The sequence below is a fragment of the Rana temporaria genome, chromosome 11, assembly GCF_905171775.1.
Source record: "Rana temporaria chromosome 11, aRanTem1.1, whole genome shotgun sequence".
NCBI lineage: Eukaryota > Metazoa > Chordata > Amphibia > Anura > Ranidae > Rana > Rana temporaria.
Genome location: NC_053499.1, coordinates 27,797,135 through 27,811,851, shown reverse-complemented (window position 1 = coordinate 27,811,851; position 14,717 = coordinate 27,797,135). Strand labels below are relative to the sequence as shown.

The following is a 14,717-nucleotide window of genomic DNA, read 5'->3' as shown; positions in this document are numbered from 1 at the left end:
TGATGTGTTGCTATTGACTTCTGTGGGCTTCCCAGAAATGCAGAAAACACCCCTGTGTGTGCAATACTGGAGAGTGCAATGTCTGGTGCAGTTGTGCATGGTAGCCAATCAGCTTCTAACTTCAGCTGAAGAGTTGCGGCTTCACTGCCTTCCCTACTGCGCATGTGCAAGTAGTGCGCCGCGCCGTCACTGGGCCCAGCTCTCTCCTGGGAACAGTGTATTTCCCAGAAGACAACAGGGGCTGCGGGTAGGGGCGCGGCTGCCGCAATACTGTAGTCCCGGAAGTGGGTGCAAATACCTGTCTTAGACAGGTATCTGCACCCCCCTGAAAGGTGCCAAATGTGACACCGGAGGGGGGGGGGGGGGGTTCCGAAAAGCTAAAGCGGTGCTCCACCCAACAATTTAGCTTTTCGGAACCCTCCCCCCCTCCGGTGTCACATTTGGCACCTTTCAGGGGGGAGGGGGGTGCAGATACCTGTCTAAGACAGGTATTTGCACCCACTTCTGGGACTACAGTACTGCGGCAGCCACGCCCCTACCCGCAGCCCCCGTTGTCTTCTGGGAAATACACTGTTCCCAGGAGAGAGCGGGGACCAGTGACGGCGCGGCGCGCTACTCGCGCATGCGCAGTAGGGAACCGGGCAGTGAAGCCGCAACTCTTCACTTCCCGATTCCGTAACCGAGGATGGCGGCGGGTGCAGCCAAGGGACGAGCGAATCCTCATCCTTGGCTGACGACATCGCGGCCGCGCTGGACAGGTAAGTGTCCATATTTTAAAAGTCAGCAGCTGCCGTATTTGTAGTTGCTGGCTTTTAAAAGGGAAAATTTGGCGGAACCTCCGCTTTAAGCTTTGACAATAAAACCTGGAAGCTGATTGGTTTCTCTGCAGAGCTGCACCAGATTTTGCACTCTCCGGCCCGGATTCAGATACAATAGTGTATCTATCAGCGGGCGTAACGTATCTGAGATACGTTACGCCGCCGTAAATTTGGGCGCAAGTTCCATATTCAGAATGAACTTGCGCCCTAAGTTAAGGCGGCGTAACGTATGTGGTCCGGCGTAAGCCCGCCGAATTCAAATGTGGATGATGTGGGCGTGTTTTATTTAAATTAATTGTGACCCCACGTATTTGACGTTTTTTTGCGAACGGCGCATGCGCCTTCCGTGAAAGAATCCCAGTGCGCATGCTCAAAATTACGCCGCAAATCGGCAATGCTTTCGACGTGAACGTAAATTACGCACAGCCCTATTCGCGAACGACTTACGCAAACGACATAATCGACGGAAAATTCGACGCTGGCCCGACGTCCATACTTAACATAGGATACGCCTCATATAGCAGGGGTAACTTTACGAGGGAAAAAGCCTAACGTAAACGACGTAAAAAAAATGCGCCGGGCGGACGTACGTTTCTGAATCGGCGTATCTACCTAATTTGCATATTCCTCACGTAAATCTACGGAAGCGACACCTAGCGGCCAGCGTAAATATGCAGCCTAAGATACGACGGTGTAAGAGACTTACGCAGGTCGGATCTTAGGGAAATCTATGCGAAATCTATGAATTAGTCGCATAGATATGACCCCGCAACTCAGAGTTACGACGGCGTATCCGGAGATACGCCGTCGTAACTCCTATCTGAATCTGGGCCTTCAGTTTTAGTAAATCATCCCCATAGGCTAACATGCAAGGGTATTTAAAAAAGAAGTGTCGGACACCCCTAGGAGCAGCAGCAAAAACGTCCAGGCCTTACTTTTCTCCTAATTTTCAGAAGTCGCCCCCCCTTGGCCTCTCTAAATCCTGCGGGAACTATAAATACCAGCTCGGCATCTCATCTATTTGTTAGATCCACTCTGCAGGCTAAAAAGGGGTTACATGCGGAGGCAACATTCCCATTGTTGCTGCACTTTGTGCTCGGCTCGGTCTGCTCTTCACATTTGTTTCTCATTTGCTGAGCTGCGAGTTCTTCCCTCTGTGTGCCATTATGGTCAGCAGCCTGCGTCTATGAGCCAGCCTGAGATTCCTTTATAGAAAAGCCGACTTTTTAATTATCTCCCCAACAACAGCACATGGCTCGGGGATCCCGTATTCCTGGCAGACCTCAGAGCGGAGCGCTTACTAAAAAAAAAACTTTTCAGGCTCCACGTGGAAGACGTGGTCACAGTCTGGAGGGGTTTGTACACAGGAGGCTGCAGGGACCGGGATCTCTGTTTACGCCGCACTTGTCGCTGGGAGTGCGCACCTTGCGCTGGGCACAGACCGCTGACACCGTAGGTGAGCGCACATCAAGAGGATCCTTTAAGAAGGCCGATAGGGAATCGCTCTAAAAGTGAGTGCTTTCTTCTATTACGTCACTTTATAATCTTGACAGAAGTAAAATCTCTTTTTTTTAACTCAGCTTAAAGGGGTTGTAAAGGTAAAAAAAAAAAAATCCCAAATAGCTTCCTTTACCTTAGCGCAGTCCTCCTTCACTTACCTCATCCTTCCATTTTGCTTTTATGTTTCAATAATGTTTATTGAAATTTCTCCAAAATTTACATTGCATGGTATACAACACAGTCAGGGAGTCAAACATCACATATCCTTAAAGCGGGAGTTCACCCAATTATATATTTTTTTGTCTTTTCCCCTTAGATGGATGCTCGTTTTGTTTAGGGGAATCGGCTAGTTGTTTTAAAATATGATCCGTACTTACCGTTTTCGAGATGCATCTTCTCCGTCGCTTCCGAGTATGGGTCTTCGGGAGCGGGCGTTCCTTCTTGATTGACAGTCTTCCGAGAGGCTTCCGACAGTCGCATCCATCGCGTCACTAGTAGCCGAAAGAAGCCGAACGTCGGTGCGGCTCTATACTGCGCCTGCGCACCGACATTCGGCTTCTTTCGGAAAATCGTGACGCGATGGATGCGACCGTCGGAAGCCTCTCGGAAGACTGTCAATCAAGAAGGAACGCCCAGTCCCGCAGCCCATACCCGGAAGCGGCGGAGAAGATGCATCTCGTAAACGGTAAGTACGGATCATATTTTAAAACAACTAGCCGATTCCCCTAGACAAAACGAGCATCCATCTAGTGTCATGTGCGGGTGAACCTCCGCTTTAAGGGTCTGACAGATTCACACCATATAGCATTCAGCTTTCATGGATCCTTCCATTTTGTTTTTAAATGTACTTATTTCTTCTGAGAAATCCTCACTTCCAGTCCCCAGTGTCTATAGGGATGTGTACAACAACCACAAAACAGCAGTTTCAGGGATCTGGAGTGTGGCTAGAGTGTTCCAACCAAAGAACGAAACTAGCAAAGAACACATTGTTAATGTGCTTGGCTAGCCTAGGCTGATAATTCTAAGTCTGACCTGGCCCCTTGGCTGTTCTCACCCTGTGCTCCTCTCTAATCAGAAAATTGGCTCACAGCTTGTCCCCAGCCAAAGAGAACAGAGGGGTGTGGACTGTGGAAGGCAAAGTGGAAGCCCAATACTGGAGCATGGGTATGGGGCCCTTGGGCAGATCAGAGCTGGACTTTGTGGAGGATATGATAATATGACAGGAAGGCTGCAGGGGGCCCCCTGGAGCTAGGGGTGGGGTTGCGATTGTGACTCCTGCAACCCCTTATGCTACGCCCGTGCTTGATTTCAAGAAGATACAAGATTAATAAAAGCACCTGGAGCAAATAAGAAGGCAGGCCTTAGACATTGGGGCCACAAGATGGGGTTGAAAGATGCCAGAACGCTTTAGGGTTAGAGAAAGAGAAGATAAGAGGGTCCTCTTACCTGACTGGTGATTGGGGTCTCAAGGGTCGATCGGCAGGGAAAAGCAGGTCTGTGGCAATCTCAGGCCAACCAGCACCCAACAAGCTTCCTGCTCTTCTACACTGAAAATGTTAGTCTATGATGGCAGCTAGTCTGAAGGTCTTAGAAGGTGGTCCATTTGTTGAGACCCAGGTTCGATGTTGAAGGTCTTTTTTTTGTGGACTATTTGTTAAGATCCAAGATTGATGTACAGATGGGTATTCTGTGGTAGGTTTCTGTAATTGTGTCTAAGCATGGCTGGGGACCTACAGCATTAAAGAACTGGGGCTGCAGATACAGTGTTGTGGTTTCGTTTCTTTTTGGTGCCTTCAAGGACTGTTGACCTTCATTTATTTTTTATTTTTTTGTTATCTATTGGACTGGTTCATTCAATAAAGGGCTAAAATGGCCATTAGATCCCAATATTGTGTGGTCTCAGTTTATTCTACAGGTTGTAAACTTAAAGTATAATTAAAATCATTTTTTTTTTTTAGTTTTGGATAGAGGAGAGATGGATTAGAACAGTGTTTCCCAACTCCAGTCCTCAAGGCACACCAACAGGTCATGTTTTCAGGATTTCCCTCAGATGAAACGGCTGTGGTAATTACTAAGGCAGTGAAACTGATCAAATCACCTGTGAAAATAATGGAAAGCCTGAAAACATGACCTGTTGGTGTGCCTTGAGGACTGGAGTTGGGAAACACTGGATTAGAACACCTGTCGTTTTTTGTTTTTTTTTGCTGTCTGTGCCCCTGTTAAGGAGAATCACCCTCTCTATTTGTCCTGTTTACCATTATCATTGAAAGTGAATGGTCCCCAAAAAAGTAGTAGAGGGAAAATCTTCCTATGGGGACAGAAATTTTGGTGACCTGGGGGTCCCCAAGGAATTTCCTTAATTTGCAGGGATTTTCTCTCACTTCCTGTTTGGCTATGAGACAGGAAGTGAAGGGAAATCTCCGTAATGGGACACAGGAGTTATAACCCTCCCTTATGCTATCCAAAATGGAAAAAAAAATGCTTATAGTTCTACTTTAAGATATGAAATATATCCCTGTGCTACCCCAGCACACTCAGCTAAACAGGAAAGTTACCCACACCCCTTTTTTCTATATAACACAAAAACTATTGTAGAGCTTTTCTCATATCTATCATTAACCCGAAACGTGAATGAGATAAATAAAATAACAATCTGTGAACTCTAGTATATACAAAATAAATAAACAAAATAAGACCTTTAAGAAAGTCTGTATTGGACGCAACGTGTCAGGTGGGTAGGTCTATGACGTCACCAAACTGGGCAGAACTCACTTTGGGTTTTATTATTCTGATTTCATTTTATAACAATTTGGGATAATGATAGATGTGAGAAAAGTGCTTGTGTTATATATATATATATATATATATATATATATATATATATATATATATATATATATATATAATTTATATATATATATATATAAAAAACAAAAAAAGGGATACATCTTAGTGATTGGCTCTCTAGAATACCCTTGTCATGTAAAATGCAGATTCAAATACAACCAAATGTATCCCTCCAATCTTAATCTATAATTCTGTTCTATTTAATAGGAGCTTTTGAGCCGGACGTCTCTTGAAACCCAGAAGCTAGACCTCATGGCGGAGGTCTCAACCCTAAAGATAACGATGGTTGGTTTGGAAAAAGAGAAGGACGACTATGAAGATTCTCATACCAAGGCAGAGGTCAGTGCACACCCCGGAAAACATACTCGCTGACGTATGTAGTTCTAAACTGTATACACAAACATCTGTCAGGCTTTGCTTGATTAGCACTACGTAAACTTTTCACCCGACTCCTTCTGTACCTCATTCCAGCTGTAGCAGCGTCACACCATCTATGTAAACTGAGCTTTGATTCAGCTCCAGTGTAATAGTTTACCCCATACATTTCCATTCCAGGTATACTTCCAATAAAGAAAATTCAGAGGCTGCCATCACTGATCTCTATCTGAAAATGCTGCTTGTCTGGCAGTCTCTGGATGTTTTTTTTTTTCCCTGCTGCTGACCGAGGGCAAGCACTCAGCAAGTGGATCAGAGAAAAGTCAGAGCTCCTGAAATGCACACTCAGGGGTTGATTTACTAAAGGAAAAAAGACTGAGCAATTTGCAACGTGCTTTTTAGTAAATGAGATCAGTGGCGGCGGTAGGTAATTTTTTTGGGGGGCGGCAAACAGTATGCCACCGACACCCCCCAGTCGGTAGCACTTACCTCATCGCTTCACCGGTGGCTTCCCCTGCTTGGTAGCGGCCTCCCGTTCCCCATGGATCATCACCACGGATGCTCTCCACAGGTCATCGCGACGGAGGCTTTCCGTTTCCTCCCTCCTCCTCGGTGGCCAATCGGGAGTCTTCTCTTTTTGGCCAATCGGAAAACGGGTCTCACACCCACTTTTGGTTGGCCGGATTAACCTCCCTGGCGGTATGATTATTTCAGAAAAAAGGTGCTGAAAGCGGTACCATTATTTGCAAGGAAATTTGGCGTTTTATACTGTAGGCCTGTAATTCTTAGGAATAACTCACTTAAATCTGACCAAACAAGAGTCTAGTAGGCATCCCGGGTATGACATTTTTTTAAAAACAAAATTATAAATTATAAAATAATAAATAACTATAAATAATTATAACAAATAATAATATAATTCTAATAAAAATTATTCAATAATGTAATTGTCGCTGTCATTACTTTTTTTTTTTTATGACGAATTTCCCCACAAATCGCTATCGCTCAATTCTGCAAGTGATTATAATTTATTATCGCTGTTTTCTAGCTGCTCTAAAACCATTTTTGACATAAAGGGACACTTTTGGTTGCTATGGACAATCTACAGTTTGCAGGGAGAAAGAACAGTTTTTATTATATAAAATAACATGCAGGGCACTGGGCAGACCACTAGGGACAAGGGGGGTGTGTATTTTTTACATACAGTATACTGTAATCTATAAGATTACAGTATACTGTATGTATAGTGTTTGTTTACTTTTTTGAATTTGGCGCCGATCTCCGCCCCCGTGCGTCGTAACGTCGCAGGGAACGGAGATCGACGGCACACGGGGACACTGTGTGAATCGAGCGAGCACCCGCTCGCTCACACAGCGCGGTGGCATCGCTGGATCCAGGAACAAGGTAAGCCAGCGCGTGCTGCAGGCTCTGCATAGCTACTCCGAGCGTGACTCGGGGATACCGATTTTAGCACAAAAAATCCACCCCGAGTCAAGCTCGGGAATACCGCCAGGAGGGTTAAAGATCAGTGTTTCAACAGCGAATATTAATTTGCTGTTGTAACACCTGGGTGGGCTCATGGTACCACAAGCCCACCCTATTTTGAAGCCTATTAGAGCCTATGGCTCTAATCGGGTGCTTCAAAAACACCCCCCCCCGTCGCTGTAATTCAGGCGTCCAGCGCCTGAAAGGGGCCTGACGCATGAATAGGGGGTGGCCATGGATAGATTCATGCATAGCATGAATCTATCTATTATACATATAGGGGGTGGCGTGTATAGGGGTGGGCGCCACTAATGGATGGGCCACCACTCAATGAGATAAGGATTCACTTTGAAAATAATTCCCAATAATGTTCAAGGAAAAATAAAAAAAATCTTTTTTTTCTTGCACATGATTGGATGATGGGAGTCAGCGGGGCTTCCCCTCATTTACTGAGCTCTGGAGCAACTGCAAGCGCAGTTGCTCCAGAGCTTAGTAAATAAGGTAAAGTTTCACTTTCCAAAGAATACCCAATCACATGCAAGGTAAAATTTTAATAACAGCCTTTTTGCTTACACATGATTGGATGATAGAAACCAGCAGAGCTCATTCACTAATAAGCAGAAGTAAACTGGAGCAACTGCACTTTGCAATATGTACCATCTATTTGCCTTCAGTACCCACTAACAGGCCAGATTTTAAGTATTACCTTGGGGAGATGCAGACTAGAATACTGCAATCACTGAGCAGCAAATGATATCACCTGTGATGTATTTCAGTTATCTTGCAAACCTGGCCTGTTAGTGGGTTTTGATTACAGGGAAAAAAAAGCCCACTGGTTAAATCTCAGCAGTTTTTGGTGGATCGGTGATTTAAAGTTCAGCCAATAGCTGAATAGAAACATGAACAACATATTTAGGGATTGCTATACTATCTAGTGTGTGTGCAGAAGATTTTGATCCACCCAAACCTTGGATTGCTATACGGCTGCATAGCATTAAGAGATTGACAACACCCACCGCAAGCCTGATTTTAATTTGCAGTTGGCATATTGCACCTCAGATTGCAGGCACTGGCTGAACTGAAAAGTGACTGTTAAAGGAATATGTAAGTGACTTAAAAGGGTATTTTTATCATTTTCCCTGGAGTAGTCCTTTGATGTGATTAGGCCATGCAGCAGGTGCTTGTTTGTATTCCCATCCGGCATATGGAGGACGCTTGGCCTTCATACATGAAATGAACCTGCTAGTTTTCTTTGGTGGATAGAATGCAGAGATAAGGCCGGGCAGTGTACAGGATCCTGCTGAGCTGTGTTATTCATTGAGATCCCTCTCCAGATTGTGGTTACGTCGAGCATGCGCGCCACTCTGCAGCTGTTTAATGCCTTTTATGTGTGAGAAACAAACACTCAGCCCTGTAAAGTCCTCTTCTCCACCACTTTTCATCAACTTGTCCTCTGTCAATGATATCTTTACATATTAAGGCATGTGTAACCAAACCTCCTTCTCCAAAGAAGTTGTGTGCAGGGAAAGTGATATAGTGGAATGTACATTGCACATGAAACCCATCAGTTTATTTAAATAAAATCTGCAGTTTGGGGGCAACCAAGTGAAGGGGTTGTAAAGGTTTGCTTTTTTTATTTTCTAAATGGGTTCCTTTTAACCACTTAAGCCCCGGACCTTTAGGCAGCTAAATGCCCAGGTCAGGTTTTGCGATTTAACAGACAATTGCGCGGTCGTGCGACTTGGCTCCCAAACAAAATTGGCTTTCTTTTGGTGGTATTTGATCACCTCTGCGGTTTTTATTTTTTGCGCTATAAACAAAAATAGAGCGACAATTTTTAAAAAAATGCAATATTTTTAACTTTTTGCTATAATAAATATCCCCCAAAAACATATATAATTTTTTTTTTTTCCTCAGTTTAGGCCGATACGTATTCTTCTACCTATTTTTGGTAAAAAAAAAATCGCAATAAGCGTTTATCGATTGGTTTGCGCAAAATTTATAGCGTTTACAAAATAGGGGATAGTTTTTATTTTATTTTTATTTTTTTACTACTAATGGCGGCGATCAGCGATTTTTTTTTTTTTTTTTTTTTTTTTTTTTTTTTTTTTTTTTTTTTTTCGTGACTGTGACATTATGGCGGACACTTCGGACAATTTTGACACATTTTTGGGACCATTGTCATTTTCACAGCAAAAAATGCATTTAAATTGCATTGTTTATTGTGAAAATGACAGTTGCAGTTTGGGAGTTAACCACAAGGGGGCGCTGAAGGAGTTAGGATTAACCTAGTGTGTGTTTACAACTGTAGGGGGGTGTGGCTGTAGGTCTGACGTCATCGATCGAGTCTCCCTATAAAAGGGATCACTCGATCGATGCAGCCGCCACAGTGAAGCACGGGGGAAGCCCGTTCTTCAGCTCCGGGGAGCGATCGCGAGGGGGCGGCTAGAAACGAATAGCCGCGCCCTCGTCCCAGATCGCTCCCCGCGGGTTACCGACCGCCGCATGTACCGGGGGGGGTCCCGATGGAACCCCCGATCTGCGGAAAGGCGGGGACGTACATGTATGCCCATATGCCTGTACGTGCCATTCTGTGGACGTATATGTACATGTGGCGGGCGTTAACCGGTTAAGCTAGTGCATTGTTGGTTCACTTACCTTTTCCTTCCATTTCCCTTCTAAATGTTTTTTTTTATTTATTTTTGTCTGAATTTCTCACTTCCTGTTCCTCCTCAGTAAGCTTGCCCCCATCATCCGAGCTGTTCTGGCTGGGGGTTAGTCAGCGTGCTCGCCCCCTCCCTTGGGACTGCATCCCTGCGGGGAGACCGATTTGTGGTAAATGCTCTAAATCTATATATCTCGCAACCAACTTGGTGCTCTTTCATACTGGTGTCAATGCTTACTGCAAATCAATCTGTAGTGGATCGCTTTTAAGAGGACAGTAAAGCAGCTAGCAGGCTTTTTGGAGGTGCTACTGCACCTCTGTCTGTCTGTCTGGTTTTTTTTTTGTATTTTTTTTTTGTATCGCAGGACTGTGCCACAACTGCGAGCCAAACGTTTGGTTTGTAACTGCTGTGTTGTCTCCTTGATCTCAGTGGTGCCTGTCAGACTCTGCAGCACAAGTTAAAAATGTTTTGGCTGCAAAGCATCAGGGCATGTTTACAGCCCTGCCAGGCTGTAATGTTAGAATTCGGGTGGGCTCAGCAAGTGCAACTCACCTGTTTTTACCGCCCTCCTGGCTGCCTCTGTGACTGAATTTCTGTCTCTAAAATACAGGCATAGATAGATAGATACCATATACAGTCCTGATCAAGTTTAAGACCACTTGAAAAATGGCAAAAAATCATATTTTACATTGTTGGATCTTAACCACTTGCTTACTGGGCACATAAACCCCCTTCGTGCCCAGGCGAAATTTCAGCTTCCGGCACTGCGTCGCTTTAACTGACAATTGCGCGGTCGTGCGACATGGCTCCCAAACAAAATTGCCGTACTTTTTTTCCCACAAATAGAGCTTTCTTTTGGTGGTATTTGATCACCTCTGCGGTTTTTATTTTTTGCGCTATAAACAAAAAAAGAGCGACAATTTAAAAAATATATATATTTTTTTTAATTGTTGCTATAATAAATATCCCAATTTTTTATTTTTTTTTTAAATATTTTTTTTTCTCAGTTAAGGCCGATACGTATTTTTCGACGTATTTTTGTAAAAAAAAAATCGCAATAAGCGACTGGTTTGCGCAAAAGTTATAGCGCCTACAAAATGGGGAACAGAATTTATTATTTTATTTTTTTTACTAGTAATGGCGGCGATCTGCGATTTTTATTGGGACTGCGATATTGCGGCGGACGTATCGGACACTTTTGACACAAATTTGGGACCATTCACATTTATACAGCGATCAGTGCTATAAAAATGCACTAATTACTGTATTAATGTGACTGGCAGGGAAGGGGTTAACACTAGGGGGTGAGGAAGGGGTTAAATGTGTATCCTGGGTGTGTTCTAACTGTGTGGGGGGAGGGGGGTGACTGGGGGAGGTGACCGATGCTGTGTCCCTATGTACAAGGGACACAGATCGGTCTCCTCTCCTCTGACAGCACGTTTACACACAGAGCTCCACGTCCCTTGCTGTGTTACCGACGATCGCGTGTACCCGGCGGACATCACGACCGCCAGACACACGCCTCGGCCTCCCAGCGATGCGCCGGGACAGTGTTTACCCGCTGCGCGCCCCCCAAAGACGTCCAGTTGGCACCTGAGAGCCTCGTTGTTGATGTCTTTTGTCAATAGCGCGGGTCTCAAGTGGTTAAAAAGGTAGAGCTTCAACATGCAGCAAGAAGAAATGAGAGTGAGACAAAACATTTTTTGAGCATTCAATTAATTGAAAATAACGATTAAACTGAAACAGGCTGTTTTTCAGCTGATCAAAAGTTTAGGACCTCATGCCTTTAAAAGGCCAAATCTGTGCAAAGATGTGGATTCATTGTCCTTTTCTGTCAGGTAGTCACACGTTGTGATGGGGAAGGCAAAAAAAAACTCCCTTTTTGAACGTGGTCGGGTTGCTGAACTGCATAAGCAGGGTCTCTCACAGCGCGCCATCGCTGCTGAGGTGGGACGCAGTAAGACTGTCATTTAGAACTTCTTAAATGATCCTGAGGGTTATGGAACAAAAAAATCAAGTGGAAGACCCAAAAAAATTTCACCAGCACTGAGCCGGAGGATCCAATTGGCTGTCCGTCGAGACACTGGACGATCCTCGACCCAAATTAACTAGTTACCGACCGCCCACCGTCATTATACGTCAGCACTTTAAAGATATCTCGGTAACGGCAGCAGCTGCTGCCACAACGAGATATTCATCTCTTCAGTGGGCGGTCCTGTCAACGATAACGGCGGTCTCCGCGGCGGATTCGCCGCGAGATCACCGTTATCGGTGGCGGGATAGGGGCCCCCCTCCCGCCGCTCTACCGCGCCCTCCGCCGCTTACCGTAGCCAGCGGCGGAGGAGATCGGGTGCGCTCGGCTGCTGACTGGGGATGCGAGTGAGGGAAGAATGTCCTTCACCCGTCCCCATAGCTCTGCTGGGCGGAAGTGACGTCAAAACGTCCGTCCCGCCCAGCGTCTTAAAGAAAAAAATTTTTTTTGTCATTTGAAAAAATTACAGTTTAAATTTTTTTTTTTTTTTTGCATTTAAGCCTAAATATGAGATGTGAGGTCTTTTTGACCCCAGATCTCATATTTAAGAGGGCCTGTCATGCTTTTCTTCTATTACAAGGGATTTTTACATTCCTTGTAATAGGAATAAAAGTGATCATTTTTATTTCAGTGTTAAAAATTGTAAAATACGAAAAAAAAAAAAAAAATTAAAATTTTTTTTTAAAGCGCCCCGTCCCGACGAGCTTGCGCACAGAAGCGAACGCATACGCGAGTAGCGCCCGCATATGAAAACGGTGTTCAAACCACACAAGTGAGGTATCGCCGCGATCGTTAGAGCGAGAGCAATAATTCTAGCCCTAGACCTACTCTGTAACTCAAAAAATGCAACCTGTAGAATTTTTTAAACGTCGCCTATCGAGATTTTTTAAGGAGTAAAAGTTTGACGCCATGCCACGAGCGGGCGCAATTTTTTAGCGTATCATTTTACTCGGCGTAACATTATCTTTTACAATATGTAAAAAAATTGGGCCAAATTTATTGTCACTACTTTTTGAAATCGCAGATGCGGCGTCGCACTGATTAGGCCATTGCCGACAATTGCCGCCGATTTGACATGTCAAATCGCATCTCAAATCGTTCCAAATCGTACCCAGTGTGAACCAGGGCTAAGTCTCGTAAACACCGAATCTGAAAAACCAGCTCGGGGCTTAACTAGTTAAGGCCCTTACTGGTGCTGACTGCAGCCCCATAACCATCAGACGACATCTGAGACTGAAGGGCTTCAAAAACAAAAAACGTCTTCAAAAACCTCGTCTTCTTGAACGCCACAGAACTGCTCGTTTGGACTTTGCAAGAGAGCACCAAACATGGGACATTCAAAGGTGGAAGAAAGTTTTATTCTCTGATGAGAAAAAAAATGTAACCTTGATGGTTTCCAACGTTACTGGCATGACAAGCAGATCCCACCTGAGATGTTTTCTACACGCCACAGTGGAGGGGGCGCCATAATGATCTGGGGTGCTTTTTCCTTCAGTGGAACAATGGAGCTTCAGGAAGTGCAGGGGCGTCAAACGGCCGATGGCTATGTCCAGATGTTGCAGAGAGCATTCCTCATGACTGAGGGCCCTCGTCTGTGTGGTAACGACTGGGTTTTTCAACAGGACAACGCTACAGTACACAATGCCCGCAGGACAAGGGACTTCTCCCAGGAGAATAACATCACTCTTTTGGCCCATCCTGCGTGTTCCCCTGATCTAAATCCAATTGAGACCCTTTGGGGATGGATGGCAAGGGAAGTTTACAAAAATGGACAACAGTTCCAGACAGTAGATGGCCTTCATGCGGCTGTCTTCACCACTTGGAGAAATGTTCCCACTCACCTCATGGAAACGCGAGGCATCAAGCATGCCAAAATGAATTTTTGAAGTGATCAACAATAACGGAGCTACTCATTACTGAGGTCATGTTTGGAAGTTGGATTTCTGTTTTGGGGGGATTTAGTTTTTTTTTTGGAGGTGAGGTCCTAAACTTTTGATTGGCTTCAGTTTATTCGTTGTTTTCATTAAATTGAATGCTCAAAAAATGTTTTGTCTCACTCTCATTTCTTCTTGTTGCATGTTGAAGCTCTACTTGGAACCTTGTTAAGATCCAACAATGTAAAATATGATTTTTTGCCATTTTTCAAGTGGTCTTAAACTTTTGATCAGGACTGTATATACCGTATTTATTGGGGTATATACGCGCACCCCTAAATTTGCCCCGAAATTCCTGTGGGAAAAACGATTTTTGTACTTACAGTTTTGGTGTCTTGCGCGGCGGCCTCGTCGGGTCCGGCGTCCATCTGCGGCTTTGGGTGTCCTCTTCGTCGGGTCCGGCGTCCTTCTGCGGCGTCCTCCCCCGCTCGTTTCCCACTTTCCCGCGCCGAGTTTGAATACTGCGCCGGCATATACCGAGCGCAGTACACTAGTGTATAGTCGGACAGGCTCGGCTACTCTCGCGCTGACGTCCTGTACGTCCAGGACGTCAGCGCGAGAGGAGCCGAGACTGCCCGACTATACACGAGTGTACTGCGCTCGGTATATGCCGCTCGGTATATGCCGGCGCAGTATTCAAACTCGGTGCGGGAAAGCGTGTATCGGCGTATATCGCGCACCCACGATTTTGCCCTGATTTTCAGGGCAAAAAAGTGCGCGGTATACGCCGATAAATACGGTGTGTATATATATATTTTTTTTTCTGTGTCTTCTCTGGTGCACATGTACAATGTATTATGGTTCTCTTACTTTCAGGAAGGAGCTTGCTCTAAACTTTCTCTTCCCTTTTCCAGTCTGTAGTCAATATGATAAATGATCTCCAGGAACAAATGTGCCAACTACAGCTGGAGATCAATAGTAAGATCCAAGAGAGGGAGGAGACCCAGACTAGCCTGCCTGACTTGACCGAACCTCTTCATGTCGACTTGAACGAACTGAAAGAACCTTCACAGCCCACGAAGTGCCCGGGTTGTGAGGGGAAGGATGTATGAGAAGTATT

General features: G+C 45.0%; 1 protein-coding gene across 1 annotated transcript in view; it reads left to right on the top strand.

Moving 5' to 3' along the window:
- PPFIBP2 (PPFIA binding protein 2) overlaps positions 1-14,717 on the top strand; it is a 210,398-nt gene that overhangs the window by 118,796 nt on the left and 76,885 nt on the right. Inside the window, 2 exon segments of the mRNA XM_040328281.1 lie at positions 5,373-5,504; positions 14,512-14,703. Coding sequence (XP_040184215.1) covers positions 5,373-5,504; positions 14,512-14,703 — 324 coding nt within the window.